General features: G+C 45.9%; 2 protein-coding genes and 1 pseudogene across 2 annotated transcripts in view; 1 reads left to right on the top strand and 2 right to left on the bottom strand.

The window, feature by feature from the left end:
• Window positions 1–3,226, bottom strand: part of CCM2L (CCM2 like scaffold protein) — a 29,222-nt gene extending 25,996 nt beyond the window's left edge. The window contains exon 1 of the mRNA XM_060771832.2: window positions 3,146–3,226. Coding sequence (XP_060627815.2) covers window positions 3,146–3,175 — 30 coding nt within the window. The 5' untranslated portion in view covers window positions 3,176–3,226. The remainder of the gene's footprint in view (window positions 1–3,145) is intronic.
• Window positions 3,227–4,478: 1,252 nt separating this feature from the next.
• On the top strand, window positions 4,479–4,545 carry LOC137097041 (U6 spliceosomal RNA; annotated as a pseudogene).
• Window positions 4,546–7,972: 3,427 nt separating this feature from the next.
• The window catches only part of XKR7 (XK related 7), a 102,469-nt gene continuing 89,636 nt past the window's right edge, over window positions 7,973–20,805 (bottom strand). The window contains exons 2-3 of the mRNA XM_060771833.2: window positions 17,356–17,555; window positions 7,973–14,390 (exon numbers count right to left, since the gene is read on the bottom strand). Of these exons, the coding sequence (XP_060627816.2) occupies window positions 13,441–14,390; window positions 17,356–17,555 (1,150 nt within the window). The 3' untranslated portion in view covers window positions 7,973–13,440. The remainder of the gene's footprint in view (window positions 14,391–17,355; window positions 17,556–20,805) is intronic.

Here is a 20,805-nt window from a genome sequence, read left to right as displayed (position 1 = left end):
CCAATTTCTAGCAGATAATGTGCATTATCTGATTCGATAATCTGGATTATATGGAAGTGTAGAAGAGGTCTGGATACTACACTCCTAGGAGTTTCCAGGAGTTGGAAGAGGGTCTCCAAAGGACATCTAGTCCAACCCAGTTCTACTTGAATTGCGCTGCCCAGAACCAGACCCAAGCCCCTTATATGCTGGCCCTATATATCAGGATATAATCCCAGGTTATCTGATTTGAACTGGATTACATGCCTCTCCACTACCAGATAATCTGGGATAAGATGAAAATCTGGGATCAGATCCTGGGTGTGACGGCGCGAGTGGCGCCACCTGTGTGTAGAACTTTAAAGTGCAAAGGTTTAAACTGTATAACATGCCCATGCTTGCTTACTTTGTAAATGTATAGTTGGATTGATTGGTTATTAATAGCTGTCAATCAATGTTGTTTGCACCAGTTATATTGCTTCCTCAGCTCAATTGCTTGGCTCCACCTCTTCCTGGAGGAGGGCAGAGTTTTTCCTTTTCCATTCTACCATCAAACTTTCTATCAGATAGATGTGAGAAAGATACTTGGCTCTAAAGCCCTTAATTAAGTTGCCTCTCATTACCAATTCTAAGGTTTTTACCCTTGGGACTCATACTTCAAGTCCAGATCGCCCTGGACAATGTTGAGGAGACCCAAGCGCCTTCAAACCGGTCCTTTGGCATTAAAAGGAAGACTCTGTGCCTTCAACATAAGCCATTGGACTGGGGGTTGTGTTTGTTCCGACCTTCACAGCCATTGAGAAAAGAGGGAACAGGAAAAGCTTCTCAGCTGCGAAATCTCCTTGGACCCAAGACAACCAGAGACTGTAATGTATATTTCCTTTACCCCCTTTGAAACTTCCAGCTTATCGCCTTAAAGAGATAACTCTTTGTGAACAATAAAACCTATTTTGAGTTATCTACAGTGTTACTACTCCCATCATTGGGAGTTCCAGTTCTTTAAAGGAAGTCAAGAAGCAATCCCCTGGGGGAAAGATGTCACGTCTATGTCTCTTTCACTAAGAGTTATAGCCCCCAGGGGATTGCGCGACGGCATACTGGGATAGATAAGGACAGTGTAGAAGGGGCCACAGAATTATTCCAAGTGAGATCTGACCAAAACAGAAGAGAGTAAGACTGTGGCCCTTTCTACACTGCCATATAATCCAGATTATTAAATCAGATAATCTACATTATCTGCTTTGAACTGGATTATATGAGTCTACACTGCCATATAATCCAGTGTATGGCATTATATGGTATTGTATACTCATATAATCCAGATCCAAGCACATAATCTGGATTTTATATAGCTGTGTAGAACTCCTCTCAATCTGGATACTGATGCAGCCTCGCATAACTGGCCTTCTAAGCTGTTGCATCACACTATTAAACTCATGTTCAGCTTGTGGTCAACTAAGACTGGACCTACACTGCCATGCATGTATAATCCCCAGAGCTGGAAACAGGTGGGGAGTAGCAATGCCTATCTCTTTTCCTCCACTTGAGTCGTTCAGGATGCATCTGCACTGTAGAATTAATCCAGTTTTGCAACACTTTTGACCGCCGTAGCTCAATGCTATTGAATCCTAGAAGTTGTCGTTTGGTGAGGCAACTGCATTCTTTAAGCAGAGAAAAGTAAAGACCTTTTCACAATTCCCGTGATTCCAAAGCATTGAGCCCAGACAGTTAAACTGATGTCAAACTGCATTCATTCTGCTGTGTAGATGCACTCTGAAATCCAGGATGAAAGAGATGAGATGCGAAGGCTGCCAGGTCAATTCTGGAATCAGTTTTTTTTGTTTCTGTTAGCCTTAGACAAGGACAGGTTTCTGAGCATGTGCAGAGAGCATTGTTTACTCTAGCATTGCTCAACAATGGTAGTCTGCCAAAAGCATCCTTTGGGAATTTGATTATGGTGTTGATCATAGTGTTCAACAAGTCTGCTGTTCAGCAGTGGAACTCACTGCCTGGGAATGTGGTGGAGGCTCCTTCTTTGGAGGCTTATTAAACAGAGGCTGGATGGCCATCTGTCGAGGGTGCTTTGAATGTGATTTTCCTGCTTCTGGGCAGAATGGGTTTGGACTGGATGGCTCAAGAGGTCTCTTCCAACTCTTTGATTCTATGATTCTCTTTGGCCATTTGTAGGTTGTCCAACATGACTCTAAGGCCCACTTCCAACTTAAACTGACCATTCTAAAGTTGTTTAGAGAGGTATTCTCTTGGATATTAATTACAGGTTAGGCCAAGATGAAAATCAATCGGGCATTCAGGTGTTTATGGATCACAATTCCTATCAGTCCCTAGTCATCATTGCAAATCTTTCACCTTCGGCTACGCTAGTATTGGGGCTGATAGGAATGGCAGTGTAGCAATTTCTGGAGATCTACACCATCTTAAGGTCTGTTTTCTACCCCATAGGTAACAGGAACCGTCAAAGCCTTTCATGGCCAGAATCAATGGGTTATTGTAGGTTTTTCGGGCTGTATGGCCATGATCCAGAAACATTCTCTCCTGGCGTTTCACCTGCATCTACTCATTCCAGCTTGCAGATTTCCCTTTGGTACTTCCTATGGGTCATGCATTGCTTCCTCAAAAAGGTTAACTCAGGGAAAGTTGTCGAAGGCTTTCATGGCTGGACTCACTGGGTTGTCGTGAGTTTTTCAGGCTGTATGGCCATGATCCAGAAGCATTCTCTCCTGTCGTTTCGCTTGCATCTACTCATTCCAGCTTGCAGCTTTCCCTTTGGTACTTCCTATGGGTCATGCATTGGTTCCTCAACAAGGTTAAGTTGTCGAAGGCTTTCATGGCCGGACTCACTGGGTTGTCGTGAGTTTTTCAGGCTGTATGGCCATGATCCAGAAGCATTCTCTTCTGATGTTTTGCCTGCATCTATGGCAGGTGTCCTCAGAGATTGTGAGGTCTGAACAACCTCTGAGGATGTCTGCCATAGATGCAGGCAAAATGTCAGGAGATAATGCTTCTAGAACATGGCCAAACAGCCCAAAAAACCAACAACAACCCAGTAATAGGAACCAATGTTGCATGCTGAATATGTACAAGACAAAAACCCACAGACAGACCCCTGCAAAGCAGCACAAATCCCCCATCTCCACAACGTACATACCTTCTTCCCCTTCTTGGCTTCATACTCCATGTCCCGTCCTCGTCGCCGGGCTCCGGCCGTCCCCAGGAAGGCAGCTTTTCCTCTCCGCCCTCCATCCTTTGTTTCCCCATCCTGTTGGGTCGGAAACTCCACCAGCGGCCAAAGGAACAACAACCAATGGCCCTGATGTCAGACCAGACTGAGAGAGTTCTTCCTGCCCTCCGGCACTGAGAAGCCCATGGATGGAGGAGGAAGGGGACAACATGCAAAGGGCCCAGCAGTCATCACCCCAGAATGAGTTAGAGTCCGGAGAAGTCACTTTCACAGACTATTTGTTTATTTTGTTTAACTCATACAGGTTTGGTATCCCTTATCCCAGGCATGGGTCAACTTTGGCCCTCCAGGTGTTTTGGATTTCAACTCCCACAACTTATTGCACTCAAGTTAAACAGGTTCAGTGTCTCTTATTCTGATGTAAGGCTATTATTCCTATAGATCAGGCTTGGGCAAATGTTGGCCCTCCAGGTGTTCTGGACTTCAACTCCCACAATTCCTGGCCTCATTAAGATCTTCTGGGGAGGCCCTGCTCTCAATCCCACCCCCCTCGCAGGTTGGGATGAGAGATAGGGCCTTCTCCGTGGTGGCTCCTCAGCTGTGGAATTCCCTCCCCAGTGACATTTAATCAGACCCCTCCCTCCTAGCCTTCAGAAGGAGAGTAAAAACCTGGCTCTGGGATCAGGCTTTTGGAGATGGCGCAGTGCAATAATATAATTGGAATACGTGCAATTGACTACAAGATGGCCTAGATCAGTATCCTAGTGGGGTTGTGAGGGGGTGTCAGAGGGGTCACCGAAGACCATCAGAAAACACAGTATTTTCTGTTGGTCATGGGGATTCTGTGTGGGATTCTGTGTGGGAAGTTCACTGAAGACCATCAGAAAACACAGTATTTTCTGTTGGTCATGGGGATTCTGTGTGGGAAGTTCGGCCCAATTCTATCATTGGTGGGGTTCAGGATTATCTTTGATTGTCGGTGAACTATAAGTCTCGGAAACCCAAAACTCCACCAGTGTTCCCATTTGTGTATGTTGAGTATAAGTGCCAAGTTTGGTCCAGATCCATCATTGTTTGCGTCCACAGTGCTCTCTGGATGTAGGTGAACTACAACTCCAAAACTCAAGATCAATGGCCACCAAACTCTGTTGGCCGTGGGAGTTCTGTATGTCAAGTTTGGTTCAATTCCATCATCGGTAGTGAATCCCCTTTGGGGTGACACCTTCTGATGTCAAGAATTCAATGACTGCACGTTGCTTAAGTCGCATTGACAGACGGTCTGCACACAGTTCCATACTTCGCACTTTCGCTTCGGCAGCACATATACTAAAATTGGAACGATACAGAGAAGATTAGCATGGCCCCTGTCTAGCACCGGGATTGTGGCGCAGCTGGCTGAGTGTCAGCTGCATTAAGATCACTCTGACCAAAAGGTCATGAGTTCGAAGCCAGCCCGGGCTGGAGTGGGTGTCCAGCCATTGTGTAGCCTGTTGTCGACCTTTGCAACCCGAAAGACAGTTGCATCTGTCAAGTAGGAAAATAAGGCACCACCTTGTGTGGGAGGCTAAATTTAACTAATTTATGAGGCCATAAAGAAAAAAGACTCCGGGGAATGTGGAATGCGGAAGAACTTCATCGGTGTCGCTGATGGACGATGAAAAGCAGCAGCTCCCCTGGCGGCCAGAAAAAAAAAAAGTTAAATAGCCTTGGTGTATTTGTGTGTTAAACGTTGTTTGTCAAAACTGGCATTGAATGTTTGCCATATATGTGTTGACTGTAATCCGCCCTGAGTCCCCTGCGGGGTGAGAAGGGCGGAATATAAGAACTGTAAATAAATTTAACAACACAACCGTTCAATAGGAAGGCTTCCCGCCCAAATGGAACTGCAGAGAAGAGTCTACTGAACAAGCCAGTACCTGCCGCACACCAGTACTGCCATCTGTCGAGGATTTACGAAGGTGGAGGCATTTCTTTTCATTCAACCCTCGCATATAATATCATGTCTCAAAGCTATGGAATTCGTCACACAAGGTGAATGAAAGACACAGGAGGAAAGGCAAAGAAAGGCGAGACGGTTGTTGTTGTTTTTTTAATTGAAATGAATTTAATATCATGTTGCAGCAGAATTAAAAATATACAAAAAGTTTGTGGTATACAAAAAGAGTCTTGGTAGAGAACCTTGGCCCCCTTCTTCAGCTCTGGATGCCGAGTCCCTAGAAGAAGGCGCACTTGACTTATGTACAAGGTTTATGGTTTGTTTATGGACCAGATCACAGATTTCGGGAGGAAAGGGGAGGGAAAAACAGGGCAGAGGTGTTTGGAGAAGGGAGTCCGGCTACGACATTGTCATCCGGAAAGAATTGCTCAGTAGAACCAAACACCAAACAGTTCACAATTCAGCACCTGGTAGCTTTCCAATGTCCTTTTATTTACTTCTCCCATTTCTTATCTGTTTCTGTGCCGGTCTGTCTGTCTGTCTTGTTAAATAAATGGCATTACGCACTGCAAACACACATTTGTCCAAAGCATACCCAGCATGATATATGCGGTCGATACCAAATCCATGCCGTCCTACACAATGCCTTCTTAGGCCAGATCTGTCTACACTGTCATATAAAATCCAGATCGTCTGCTTTGAACTGGATTATAGGGTAGTGTAGACTCATATGATCCAAATCAAAGCAGATAATGTGGACTATCTGATTTGATAATCTGGATTACATAGCAGTGTAGATCCAGCCTTAAGGCCCCTTCTACATTGTCATATAAAATCCAGACTATCTGCTTTGAACTGGATTATAGGGCAGTGGGGGCTCATATAATCCAGTTCAAAGCAGATAATGTGGACTATCTGATTTGATAATCTGGATTATATAGCAGTGTAGATCCAGCCTTAGGGCCCCTTCTACTCTGTCATATAAAATCCAGATCATTTTGCTTTGAAGTGGATTATATGGCAGTGTAGACTCACATAATCAAATTAAATGCAGATAATGTGGACTATCTGATTTGATAATCTGCATTATATGGCAGTGTAGATCCAGCCTTAAAGCCTCTTCTACATTGTCATATAAAATCCAGACTATCTGCTTTGAACTGGATTATAGGGCAGTGTGGGCTCATATAATCCTAATCAAAGCAGATAATGTGGACTATCTGATTTGATAATCTGGATTACATAGCAGTGTAGATCCAGCCTTAGGGCCCCTTCTACTCTGTCATATAAAATCCAGATCATTTTGCTTTGAACTGGATTATAGGACAGTGCAGACTCATATAATCCAGTTCAAAGAAGAGAATGTTGATTATCTCGATTATATGGCAGTGTAGATTCGGACTTCGACAAAACGCAACTAACCTGAACCCAGAACAGGGACCTGGCATGAAAAGTCAACATTTCAGCATCGAACCCAGACTAAACTTGGGACATAGAACAAGCTCACAGCATTGGAATTCAATATTTCAGTCTTCAATCTTGACCAAACGTGAACCCAGAACAGCACACAGTATTGGAAATCAACATTAGGTCTCGAACCCAGACCAACATTCTCATTTTTGAGGACAATAGGGACAAGAATTGGGAAGGATAGGAGAACATAAAAACTCCATCTTGCAGTTTGATATGAGTCTATACCAGGCATGGGCCAACTTGGGCCCTCCAGGTGTTTTGTACTCCAACTCCCACAATTCCTAACAGCCGGTAGGCTGTTAGGAATTGTGGGAGTTGAAGTCCAAAACACCTGGAGGGCCCAAATTGGCCCATGCCTGGTGTCAATGCACCTACAGATAGATGCTCCATCCCATTGCTCTGACTTCCAACCAGTTGCAGGTCAGCGAAGGACATTGTTTCAACTACTTTCCTTTCACCTCTTAATAGTTGCACCCATCTTTTGACATAGAGCCCTATGGATACACCTTCCTGCACCTATATCCAAAACCTAAGTTTGGGGAAGAGAAATATGAGCGGCCTGTTGCAGGTCAGCGAGGGGCATTGTTTCAACTATTTTCCTTTCACCTCTTAATAGTCGCACCCATCTTTTAACATGGAGCCCTATGGATACACTTTCCTGCACCTATATCCAAAACCTAAGAATGGGGAAGAGAAACCAGAGCAGCCTGTTGCAGGTCAGCGAGGGGCATTGTTTCAACTACCTTCCTTTCACCTCTTAATGGTCGCACCCATTTTTCAACATGGAGCCCTATGATACACCTTCCTGCACCTGTATCCAAAACCTAAGTCTGGGGAAGAGAAATATGAGCGGCCTGTTGCAGGTCAGCGAGGGGCATTGTTTCAACTATTTTCCTTTCACCTCTTAATAGTCGCACCCATCTTTCGACATGGAGCCCTATGATACACCTTCCTGCACCTATATCCAAAATGTAAGTTTGGGGAAGAGAAACCTGAGCTGCCTGTTGCAGGTCAGAGAGGGGCATTGTTTCAACTACCTTTGTTTCACCTCTTAATAGTCGCACCCATCTTTCGACATGGAGCCCTATGATACACCTTCCTGCACCTATATCCAAAATGTAAGTTTGGGGAAGAGAAACCTGAGCAGCCTGTTGCAGGTCAGAGAGGGGCAATGTTTCAACTACCTTCATTTCACCTCTTAATAGTCACACCCATCTTTCGACATGGAGCCCTATGGATACACCTTCCTGCACCTATATCCAAAACCTAAGTCTGGGGAAGAGAAACCTGAACGGCCTGTTGCAGGTCAGGGAGGGGCATTGTTTCAACTACTTTCCTTTCACCTCTTAATAGTTGCACCCATCTTTCGACATGGAGCCCTATGGATACACCTTCCTGCACCTATATCCAAAACCTAAGTCTGGGGAAGAGTAACCTGAACGGCCTGTTGCAGGTAGCGAGGGGCATTGTTTCAACTACCTTTGTTTCACCTCTTAATAGTCGCACCCATCTTTCAACATGGAGCCCTATGGATACACCTTCCTGCACCTATATCCAAAACCTAAGTCTGGGGAAGAGAAACCCGAGCGGCATGTTGCAGGGCAGCGAGGGGCATTGTTACAACTACCTTCCTTTCACCTCTTAATAGTCGCACCCATCTTTCGACATGGAGCCCTATGGATACACCTTCCTGCACCTATATCCAAAACCTAAGTCTGGGGAAGAGAAACCCGAGCGGTGTGTTGCAGGGCAACGAGGGGCATTGTTACAACTACCTTCCTTTCACCTCTTAATAGTCGCACCCATCTTTCGACATGGAAACCTATGGATACACCTTCCTGCACCTATATTCAAAACCTACGTTTGGGGAAGAGAAACCCGAGCGGCCTGTTGCAGGTCAGCGAGGGGCAATGTTTCAACTACCTTCATTTCACCTCTTAATAGTCGCACCCATCTTTCGACATGGAGCCCTATGGATACACCTTCCTGCACCTGTATCCAAAACGTAAGTTTGGCGAAGAGAAACCTGAGCGGCCGAAGCTTTCTGTTTTGAGAGCAGCTCTTTAAGATTATTGCAAAGGTGTTGAGGACTCCCAGACTCAAAGGCTGAGAGAAGAAACCGTGGCTAAAGAGTGCATAGAGAGCAGCCGGGCAGATCTTTCCACCCCCAATATATATCAACCCCTTTGCTGTCTTAAGGGTGCATCTACACCATGTCGAAATATAGGAACGACTATTACGAGGTGAAAGGAAGGTAGTTGGAATTAATGCAGTTTGACACTGTATTCTTCTTGAATGGCGGCACTCAAAACCAGAGGCAGGGTTATTATTCCAGGGGAGCCGCAAACAAAGCAGAATACAATGGGTTCTATGACGATCCTTCGATCTGAACACTTATCTTCCTATTATTACATCAGAGCCGCAGTGGTGCAATGGGTTAAACCCTTGTGCCGGCTGAACTGCTGACCTGAAGGTTGGCAATTCGAATCCATTAAACGGGATGAGCTCCTGTCTGTCAGCTCCAGCTTCCCATGCAGGGATATACGAAAAGCCTCCCACAAGATATTAACCCATCTGGGTGTCCCCTGGGCAACATCTCTGCAAATGGTCAATTTTCTCACACCAGAAGCAACTTGCAGTTTCTCAAGTCGCTTCTGCAGCTTACAATCGTATTGGCTTTTTTTTCAGCCGCTGCATCAACACTGTTGGCTCACATTCAGCTTGCGGTCTTCTGAGACCCATGGGGTGCATTTGCACTGCAGAATTAATGCAGTAATTAATTAAATAATCGTTAAAGGGCCCAAGGGATGCAGGGAATATAGTTACAATACTTGACCATGTACTTAGTGGGCAAAATTATTATTTTTTTGCTTTTGAAAACAATAGATTTTGTGAAGTTGTTGCAATTACAAAACTGGCCCCAAGAATTGTATACTTTGCCCTGGGTTCAAATCTGCCTTCTGTGGTCAGTCGAAACATTCACACCTAGCTCCAGCAGACAAGAGTCCTTTGTCCCACACTGGTCATTCCACAGATATATAAACCCTTTTTCCTATTTCCAACAGACCTCACTACCTCTGAGGATGCTTGCCATAGATGCAGGCGAAACGTCAGGGGAGAATGCCTCTAGACCATGGCCATATAGCCCGAAAAAACCTACAACAACGCAATTATTGTATTGTTTTGAAGTGGTTTTTTGCAATACAAATAAGATATGTGCAGTGTGCATAGGAATTCATTCATGTTTTTTTTTTTCAAATTCTAATCCGGCCCTCCAACAGTTTGAGAGACTGTGACCTGGCCCTCTGCTTAAAATGTTTGAGGACTCTTGGTCTAGATAGTACGTACATGATGTGGACTATGGACGTGAGCTCAGGAGTTAAGGGGCCAGGGTGGGCTATGTCAATCAGGTATCTGAGCTAAGTCGGCTGTCAACGACACTGATCCATGGGAGTAAAAGTGGTGTCAAACCACACTGATTCCTTCTGCAGTGCAGATGTATCCCTAGTGGCAGATTATTGAATGGCTTTCCCTCCCAGGCTTCCTCCTTGCATTTAGCACCTCTCACAACACGACAGGCATTTTTTGCTATTTAGAAATAGGAGTGAGTAATACCGTATGTCGGACCACCTATTTTGGGAAGATTTTAAAAGAAGATGTTATCAGCACCATGACAACAGCCTTAGGACCCAAGATGGCTCTCCGTCAGCGGAGCTTTAGCACCTATCCGCCGGACAATGTCATCCAAGAGAACAGTATGTGTGAAAAAGATCTTGGAGTCCTCCTGGACAACAAGTTAAACATGAGCCAACAATGTGATGTGGCGGCAAAAAAAGCCAGTGGGATTTTGGCCTACATCAAGAGGAGCCTAGTGTCTAGATCTAAGGAAGTCATGCTCCCCATGCTCTATTCCGCTTTGGTTAGACCACACCTGGAGTACTGTGTCCAACTCTGGGCACCACAATTGAAGAGAGATGTTGAGAAGCTGGAATGTGTCCAGAGGAGGGCGACTAAAATGATCAAGGGTCTGGAGAACAAGCCCTATGAGGAGCGGCTTAAAGAGCTAGGCATGTTTAGCTTGAAGAAGAGAAGGCTGAGAGGAGACATGATAGCCATGTATAAATATGTGAGAGGAAGTCACAGGGAGGAGGAGCAAGCTTGTTTTTTGCTTCCCTGGAGACTAGGACGCAATGGAGTAATGGCTTCAAACTACAAGAAAGGAGATTCCATCTGAACATGAGGAAGAACTTCCTGACTGTGAGAGCTGTTCAGCAGTGGAACTCTCTGCCTCAGAGTGCGGTGGAGTCTCCTTCTTGGGAGGCTTTGAAGCAGAGGCTGGATGGCCATCTGTTAGGAGTGCTTTGAATGCAATTTTCCTGCTTCTTGGCAGAATGGGGTTGGACTGGATGGCTCAAGAGGTCTCTTCCAACTCTAGGATTCTGTGATTCTCTTTGGGCATTTGTAGGTTGTCTAACATGACTCTAAGGCCCACTTCCACCCAAAACCAACCACATTAGGAAGAACTTCCTGACTGTGAGAGCTGTTCAGCAGTGGAACTCTCTGCCCCGGAGTGTGGTGGAGGCTCCTTCTTTGGAGGCTTTGAAACAGAGGCTGGATGGCCATCTGTCGGGGGTGCTTTGAACGCAATTTTCCTGCTTCTTGGCAGAATGGGGTTGGACTGGATGACCCATGAGGTCTCTTCCAACTCCAGGATTCTATGATATCTGGACCCAACTACAGCTTCCATGATTCCACAACACTGAGCCATATTTTGTTGGGTGTGGATAAACAAAACAGTGGATACGGGGGTCATAGAGTATTACACACACATACTCACACATTCACACTCCTCTTTTGGGAAGATAATGTAGTATAAAACCCAAAGTAAAGTTGCAAGGTCTATTAGAGAGGCTTGGCATCCTAAAACCTTCACATGTTACCTTTTGGGGGAGAGGGGACTACAACTCCCATAATCCCTCTGAAGTTCAAAACACCTCTTCGACCTATTCAGTTTAAGGTCAGACCCACTCTTTCTGGAAGCCCTCAGTGTCAATATTATTCTTTTTTTTTTACAAACACGTATTTAAACAAACAAACGTAGGGAGGCGAGCAATTTACACTTGTCCTATTTTCCCCTACCAACCACCACTCCCATCATCCTTAGAAATGCAGATGACTAGTACCAGGAATGTATAGCATAGCTATCCATAGCTCTTTCCATTCTCATAAGATTGTAGGGCTTTGATTTCACTTCGAGTACTCTATGGACTTCTGGGACTACAAACTACAAGAGAGGAGATTCCATCTGACCATGAGGAAGAACTTCCTGACTGTGAGAGCCGTTCAGCAGTGGAACTCTCTGCCCCGGAGTGTGGTGGAGCCTCCTTCTTTGGAAGCTTTTAAACAGAGGCTGGATGGCCATCTGTCAGGGGTGATTTGAATGCAATATTCCTGCTTCTTGGCAGAATGGGGTTGGACTGGATGACCCATGAGATCTCTTCCAACTCTTTGATTCTATGACTTGTAATTCTGCAAGGTGTTGAGAATTATTTTCTAGTGCTCCTCATAAACTATAAATCCCAGAATTCCATAGAATGCAGTCACAGCAGGTCAAAGCAGGATCAAAGTGCTACAACTGTGGGTGCATCTACACTGCAGAATGAATCCAGTTCGATAGCACTTTAACTACCACGGCTCAATGCTACAGAACCCTGAGAGTTGTAGTCTGGCGAGGCACCAACACTCTTTGGCCAAGAGTGCTAAAGATCTTATAAAACCAGAGTTCCCGTGATTCCTTACGACTGACGGAGTCGTGGAAGTTAAAGGGGTGCCGAACTGCATTAATTCAATAGTGTAGATGCACCCTGTGTCATGTGATATGTCACTTGCGATGTATCCACAGTACACAGTTATAGGACATCGATGGCTATGGGATTTGTAGTTCTCTCTTGGATTGCAGCAAAAAATTCTAAGCACCTTCTGAAAGTATTCATCCCAGGTTGGAGCTGTGGCACGTCAAGTGGTATCATAGTGCTATAATTGTGTTGTGTGGATGCACCCTTTAGTTCCAAAGCACCTGTTTTTCCTGCAGGAATGGGAAAAGAGTGGTAGTAAAACCAAGAGTACTGCATTATTTCTCTTTTCCGAGCACTAGATCTGATGTCCTGCGTGGAAAATCCTCCCTCGCTGTGCTTTCCCAGTGGGACAAGCTTATCACCTTGTCCTCACTCCGCTGGAATCTGGCAATTAATGCTGCGACTTTAAACGAACCTTCCCCACACGATCCCTCCCTTTCCTTGCCAGCCCTTTACAGTGATGGCTCTTAAATAGCAGAAACCCACGGACTCCAAACGAGAGGCCTCGGCTACCTGGCTCAGGTAACAGGTGAGGTATTTGGGGAGAGACCGTTGCCACCGCTTTGTCAGAGCAAAGAGGGGCACACGTGGGGCACCGCGTCTCTTGCATGGCGTTTGAGACAGGGTGAGGATCCACCTGGGGTAAATTGGGGAAAGACGGTAGCCTCGTTTCCCTAGCCCGTTGACCAAGTAGAGGGAAAGTAGCACCAGAATTGTAGCCCACCTGGGAGAGGAGGAAGAGACGGGAGGGTAGTCGGAGGTCTTCAGTGCGGTACAGGGAGGAACAACGAACCAAAATTGCTAATGAGAGGCGGGGGTGCAGCCAGCTGCTGTGGCGGCCCCCGACCCTCTTGCCCTCCCATAGACCAGAGAACAGATCCTGTAGCCCATTTGCCTTGGCTGCTCAGAAGCCAAGCCTGGGTCACCCCACATTCGGGAAAGGGACCCTGACACTCAGGGCCAGGAGCTTCACCCATTTTGTGTTCTTTCTTTCCTTTTTACACAGTGGTCTCGTACTCCAGCAGCTCCTGCGAGGCCCCCACACTGCGGTATTGCAACCGCGGCGTGGTGGGTGAGCTGTACTCCAGCGCCAGGATGGTCTTCCGGAGGCGCCGGTCAATGAAGTGGGCGTCCCAGGCGGGGTATTTCTTGCGGGGCAAGTCAATACGGATGACGGGGCCCTCTGTCCGTGGGGCACGGGGCACGGGGGTGGGGGGCACACTGGGCCGGACTTGGAAGACCGGCACGCAGCTGTCTCTGTCTCCGGGGACCCCCTCCCTCTCAGCCCCTGTAGTCCTCGGCAAGGAGCGTGGGGGGCTGGTGACCACATCCCCAGCGCCACCTGGTACAGCGGTGGCCTCCTCTCGGCACATGCACCCCGTGCTCTGTGTGGCGAAAATGGTCCCGTTAGGGTGCAAGAGGCAGTAGTAGATGAACATGAAGAAGACACCTAAGGCGAAGCTGGAGGTGACAACACAGACGATGATTAAGGCGTTGGACTCAGAGATGCTCTCATTCCGGTGCCAGTACCAGAGCCCTGTCATGGCGGCATTTTCCGACAAGGTGATGATGTAATAGATGGACATGCGGCACCGGCTGCGCCCCTCCTTGACGTTGAACCAGCAGAAGATGTAGATGATGCCCACCACCATGTTGTAGATGATCTCCTCCCACTTGGACATGCAGAAATCCGTCTCGCCTTGGATGATCCAGAAGGTCATGATGCACCAGTGGGTGACGATGAAGATGCCGAAGTAGAGCTGGAACACAGAGGCAAAGAGGGCGAAGGCGATGGCTCTTGCAGCGATGGTGAAGAGGTGCCACAGGATCTGCACCATTGCCCCTTTGTAGGACATGGGCAGCTTGTCCTCCCTCGAGTCCCGCAGCACCTTCTGGTACGAGGCCAGTGTCCAGGCGAGTGAGACCAAGGAGGCCGAGGCCGAGAGACCTGTCCGGGTCGACAAGGAGGAAAAAAGGCATAGAAGGGGGTTAGGATCAGAGGAATGGCCATCATGAATACTTTCAAAACTTGAAAAGACATTAAAAGTTTCCTTTACTTTGGTCACAGTGAGACAAAGTATTAGGTACTTTAAAGAGAAAGAAGCTAGACACGTACACTATATATGTAGCTACACTGGGTGCACACACACACAAAGGGGAATTATATTTTGCTCAGCATTCAGACACATACATTACACGCATACATTACCATCCCTTCTCCCTTCTCCTGCATGTAGGTCAGATAGCATTCTCAGCAAATCTGTCATTTTGTGAATACACCCTCTCTCTCTCTCTCTCTGTCCCTTGTAGAAGATGACAGAAAGACCATACTCTTCACGTCTGACACAATTGTTGCCCTCCAGAGCTGGAAACAGGGCCCTCTTGTCATTAATACACCACACCTCGGTTTAGGAAAAACACAATCCCTTTTATTGAAAGATGAATATGAAATAGATTGAACATACAGAATCGGGGACAATGCCTGGCTCGAGAGCAGTACGTGTGAAAAAGATCTTGGAGTTCTCGTGGGCAACAAGTTAAACATGAGCCAACAATGTGATGTGGCGGCAAAAAAAGCCAATGGGATTTTGGCCTGCATCAAGAGGAGCATAGTATCTAGATCTAGGGAAGTCATGCTTCCCCTCTATTCTGCCTTTATAAGAACACACCTGGAATATTGTGTCCAATTCTGGGCACCACAATTCAAGAGAGATATTGACAAGCTGGAATGTGTCCAGAGGAGGGTGACTAAAATGATCAAGGGTCTGGAGAACAAGCCCTATGAGGAGCGGCTTAAGGAGCTGGGCATGTTTAGCCTGAAGAAGAGAAGGATGAGAGGGGATATGATAGCCATGTATAAATATGTGAGAGGAAGCCACAGGAGGGAGGGAGCAAGCTTGTTTTTTGCTTCCTTGGAGACTAGGACGTGGAACAATGGCTTCAAACTACAAGAGAGGAGATTCCATCTGAACATGAGGAAGAACTTCCTGATTGTGACAGCCGTTCAGCAGTGGAACTCTCTGCCCGAGAGTGTGGTAGAAGCTCCTTTTTTGGAGGCTTTTAAACAGAGGCTGGATGGCTATCTGCCAGGGGTGATTTGAATGCAATATTCCTGCTTCTTCGCAGGGGGTTGGACTGGATGGCCCATGAGGTCTCTTCCAACTCTTTGATTCTATGATTCTATGAAGTCCAAAGGTAAAAAAGCCAAACTGAAACAGCAAACAGCAATGTCCAAAAAGCTTGCGGAAAATCCAAAGCAGTAATGTCCAAACAACTCTCAATAAAAATCCATGAACAGATTAGCCCCCAGCTAATCTCACTTGAAGCCAGAAATTCCCTTAGAGACCAGACCATTGGAAACTGGAAAACCCAGGAGATTTGTACTTGATACTAAACGATTCTTGGTCTGAGGAATCCCCCTCACGGGCACTCTTAAATCCCAAAATTCTGGATAACTCTAATCTTTGGTTTCAGTTGTCAGATTCTCTCGGACCTACGTAAACATTGAGCCTCCCGGCGGTTCTGGCTTATCTCCAAGCCGCGGCTGCTATCATTGACCTGACCAGGTGTCAAGTTATCTTGCAAGCTCAGGCCAGGAGGAAAAGGGAGTGAATTTTCTTCTTTCGGACTGACAGAAACATTCTCATGAGAACTTGGCTTTTCCCTGGAAGCCTCTAAATCAAAGCCTGGAGGATTTTTACTGCCCAAAGTGTCTCCATATTGAACTTCGTCCTCTTTGATCACTTCAGCCTCACTATCCAAACTAGGCCCAACAACATTAACATCAACATTCACATCAGCATTAGGCAATACAATCAGAGATTCAGGCTCAGGTTCACACACAGGCTGAATCCCAACAATAATTTTGGAATAGTAAAGTGTCTCTTATGTAGCATGTTTTTGTTGATGTTGCTCAAACTTGCTGAATCTACCAGTTCCGGATAGATGTTAGTTTTTCTTAACTGATGTTGGTTTGAACCACTGTGCTGACTTAATTTAACTTAAAAAGAGTCTGGAGAACAAGCCCTATGAGGAGTGGCTTAAGGAGCTGGGCATGTTTAGCCTGAAGAAGAGAAGGCTGAGAGGAGATATGATAGCCATGTATAAATATGTGAGAGGAAGCCACAGGGAGGAGGGTGCAGATCAGGGGTCTGGAGAACAAGCCCTATGAGGAGCGGCTTAAGGAGCTGGGCATGTTTAGCCTGAAGAAGAGAAGGATGAGAGGAGATAGGATAACCATGTATAAATATGTGAGAGGAAGCCACAGGGAGGAGGGAGCAAGCTTGCTTTCTGCTTCCCTGGAGATTAGGACAAGGAACAATGGCTTCAAACTACAAGAGAGGAGATTCCATCTGAACATGAGGAAGAACTTCGTGACTGTGAGATCCGCAGTGGAACTCTCTGCCCTGGAGTGTAGTGGAGGCGTCTTCTTTGGAAGCTTTTAAACAGAGGCTGGATGGGCATCTGTCAGGGGTGATTTGAATGCAATATTCCTGCTTCTTGGCAAAAGGTTGGACTGGATGGTCCATGAGGTCTCTTCCAACTCTTTGATTCTATGATTCTATGAATTGTCTACAGTAATGTAAACATGTTGTTTTCCACCAAAAGTTAATCATTTGGCTCCGGTCATCAGCAGTTCAGCAACTTTTAATGACAGTTCATGCATTCTCTTTTTGAAGTTTTCCAGGCCTTATTTCTTAGGATGTGACCCAGAAAAGGAATTGCAAAGGCTTAATGTAGTTTTGGAGCACTACCATTCATATTGTTACCTGAACTGTAAGTAATAAAACATGGCTAACTACAAACCATGGTTTATTGTGATGTCCAGTAAGGAAGTGGCAGCTGGGAACGGGATTTTGAGGTCAACAAGGCTGGATGTGACTTGGTGATGCAATTGCCAAGGGTCCACTTACCTTGTAAGGGCTCAATGTAGTTCTGGTGCACCATGATGCTCAGCTGCAAGACCAACTGTGGGGCGCTCTTCAGGAAGGTCTCCAGCAGCCGTAGCATGCTGATGTCCGCATTCTCAAACATCATCCTCCAGTAGAAGTGGCGCCGGCGATGCTCTGACTGCCAGCGGCTCTGAAGACCCAAGTACATGGTCCGCAGGTACCTGCACAAGACGAGAAGAGAGAAGAAGAGAAGAACGGATGAAGAAGGTGTGGAAGGGTAAATTTGCCTGAGTACGTTGTGAGCCCAGTGGGCTACTGGGAAAGCAATGGAGACCAAACTGGGTGATCTGGGGTCTCCTTCTAGCACCACTAGAGAGACCTCTAGGATAGTCTAAATGCTGGGAAGGTGGTATGATAAAGCTACATACATCTCAGAAGCAAATCTAGATATCAAGTGGAGTGAACTCCTTAACAAGCAAATGTAAGAATCCCTAAAAAATAATCCCTTGGTTGTGACTTGTTTAGAACACAATCTGAGGTTTAAGGACAAACCTTAACTACCAACCCTGGCTTATTGTTAGCTACAAACCATGGTTAGCTACAAACCACTGTTTGTTGTGATGTCCAATAAGAACCGGTGGATTGCTGGAAGCAGGATATTCGAGTAGACATGGCTGGCAATGGAAACATCAACAGCCACTTTGAGTCACCTTCGGGAAAGATATAGTAAAGGTGAAGGTAAAGGTTTTCCCCTGACATGAAGTTGAGTCGTGTCTGACTCTGGGGGTTGGTGCTCATCTCCATTTCTAAGCCGAAGAGCCGGCATTGTCCGTAGACACCTCCAAGGATATGTGGCCGGCATGACTGTATGGAGTGACGTTACCTTCCTGCCGAAGAGGTACCTATTGATCTACTCACATTTGCATGTTTTTAAACTGCTAGGTTGACAGAAGATGGGGCTTACAGCAGGAGCTCACCTCACTCCCCAGATTTGAACCGGTAACCTTTCAGACAGCCAGTTCAGAAAATACTGTGTTTTCTGATGGTCTTTGGCAACCCCTGACACCCCCTTGTGACCCTCCCCCCCAGGGGTCTCGATTCCCAGGTGGAGAAACACTGCAACACTACAACAAACAAACAAACAAACAAAGGTAGTTGAGTGTTTAATGTATTGTTGAAGGCTTTCACGGCTGGAATCACTGGGTTGTTGTAGGTTTTTTGGGCTGTATGGCTATGTTCTAGAAGCATTCTCTCCTGACGTTTCGCCTGCATCTGTGGCAAGCATCCTTGCTACAGATTCACACAACCTCTGAGGATGCTTGCCACAGCTGCAGGCGAAACGTCAAGAGAGAATGCTTCTAGAACATGGCCATACAGCCTGAAAAACCTACAACAACCCAGTTTGGTGTTTATTTCTGGTACTCAAAAAGGTGTTGTCCCTTGCATTAAACAATACAGGGAGGGCTTGCAGTTTACTGAAAATGCCAATGGTTGCACTGAGAGGTTTGCAGCGACAGCAATTCACCCAAGAAGATCACAGAACTGTGCCAGAGGACCAAGACCAAGCCTACAGACGGGATATTTTGTTGGGTGTAGATAAATGAAACAGTAAATATTTGTCCTATGGAGATGGGGATTATCCTGTACTGCATATCTGCTTCGGTTTGGCCAAGCGTAGTTTCCACTTGCTGTTTTACTTTGGGCGTAACATTTCCCCCCATTTTCATCCAACACATTTTTCTGTATTATCTGCTTCTCTGTGTGATTTGTTAACTTCTTGCATGACCAGCTGGGCTCTCCTGCTGGGATCTCTCTCTCTCTTTCTCTCTCTTTCCTGCCTTGAAATGCTTTGTTTTTTGCTTGCCTTTTGCTGTACGACTGTGGAAGAGAATGGGATTATTCTTAGCCATGTAAAGCCGTGATTCTCAACCTTCCTAATGCCGCGACTCCTTAATATTGTTCGTCATGTTGTAGTGACCCCCCAATCATAAAATTATTTTTGTTGCTACTTCATAACTGTCATTTTGCTACTGTGATGAATCGTCTTGTAAATATCTGATAGGCAGGATGTATTTATTTATTATTTATTACTAATTGTACCCGCCATGCATTGCTGTGGCCAACCTTCCCTCCCTCTTACTCTCCTTCCTTCCTTCCTTCCTTCCTTCCTTCCTTCCTTCCTTCCTTCCTTCCTTCCTTCCTTCCCTCCCTCCCTCCCTCCCTCTCTCTTTTCCTTTTACTTCTTCTTTGTTCCTTCCTTATCTGTTACTTTCCTCCCTTCCTTTGCTTTTTGGTTCCTCCCTCCCTCCCGCTTTCTCTTTCTCTCCTTCCTTCCTTCTCTCTTTTCTTTCTTCTTTTACTTTTTTTATTTCCATCTCTCCTTCCTTCCTTCTCTACCTTTCTTTCTTTCCTTCTCTCCTTCTTTCCCTCTTCCTTTCCCTCCTTCTCTCCTTCCTTCCTTCCTTCCTTCCTTCCTTCCTTCCTTCCTTCCTTCCTTCCTTCCTTCCTTCCTTCCTTCCTTCCTTCCTTCCCTCCCTCCCTCCCTCTTTCTCTTTAGTCCCTTCTCTCCTTCCTTCCTTCTCTACCTTTCTTTCTTTCATTCTCCCCTCCTTCTTTCCCTCCTTCTTTCCCTCTTCCTTTCCCTCCTTCTTTCCTTCCTTCCCTCCCTCCCTCCCTCTTTCTCTTTCATCCCTTCTCTCCTTCCTTCCTTTTCTCTTTTCTTTCTTCTTTCACTTTTTTATTTCCTTCTCTCCTTCCTTTCTTCTCTACCTTTCTTTCTTTCCTTCTCTCCTTCCCTCCTTCTTTCCCTCTTCCTTTCCCTCCTTCTCTCCTTCCTTCCTTCCTTCCTTCCTTCCTTCCCTCCCTCCCTCCCTCCCTCCCTCCCTCTTTCTCTTTAGTCCCTTCTCTCCTTCCTTCCTTCCTTCTCTCTTTTCTTTCTTCTTTCACTTTTTTATTTCATTCTCTCCTTCCTTCCTTCCTTCTCTACCTTTCTTTCTTTCCTTCTCTCCTTCCCTCCTTCTTTCCCTCCCTCCCTCCCTCCCTCCCTCCCTCCTTCCTTCCTTCCTTCCTTCCTTCCTTCCTTCCTTCTTTCCTTCCCCCTTTCTGTGTATATGTGTTTTGTGTGTGTGTATATGCATATATTTGTGTATGTTTGTATGTATTGTGTGTGTGTGTGTGTTTGTGTATATGTATGGTTTTGCACATGTGTTGTAATGTATTTTTTTTGTTTTTTGTTTTTTTGGCTTTTTAAGCCTCTTTTGCTGTGTTTTTCAATGTTTTTATGAGTGATGGTCACTCCCTGGCCTGAGAGGTGTCTTGTATCCAAATTTGGTGTCAATTCGTCCAGTGGTTTTTGAGTTATGTTAATCCCACAAACCAACATTACATTTTTATTTATATAGATGCTCCATATTTATACCCTGCCTTTCTCTACCTCCGCAGGGGGACTCGAGTCAGCTTACAATGGCACAA

This window comes from Anolis sagrei, chromosome 4, assembly GCF_037176765.1.
Source record: "Anolis sagrei isolate rAnoSag1 chromosome 4, rAnoSag1.mat, whole genome shotgun sequence".
NCBI classification, from domain to species: Eukaryota; Metazoa; Chordata; class Lepidosauria; order Squamata; family Dactyloidae; genus Anolis; species Anolis sagrei.
This window is presented reverse-complemented; position numbering and strand designations above follow the sequence as displayed.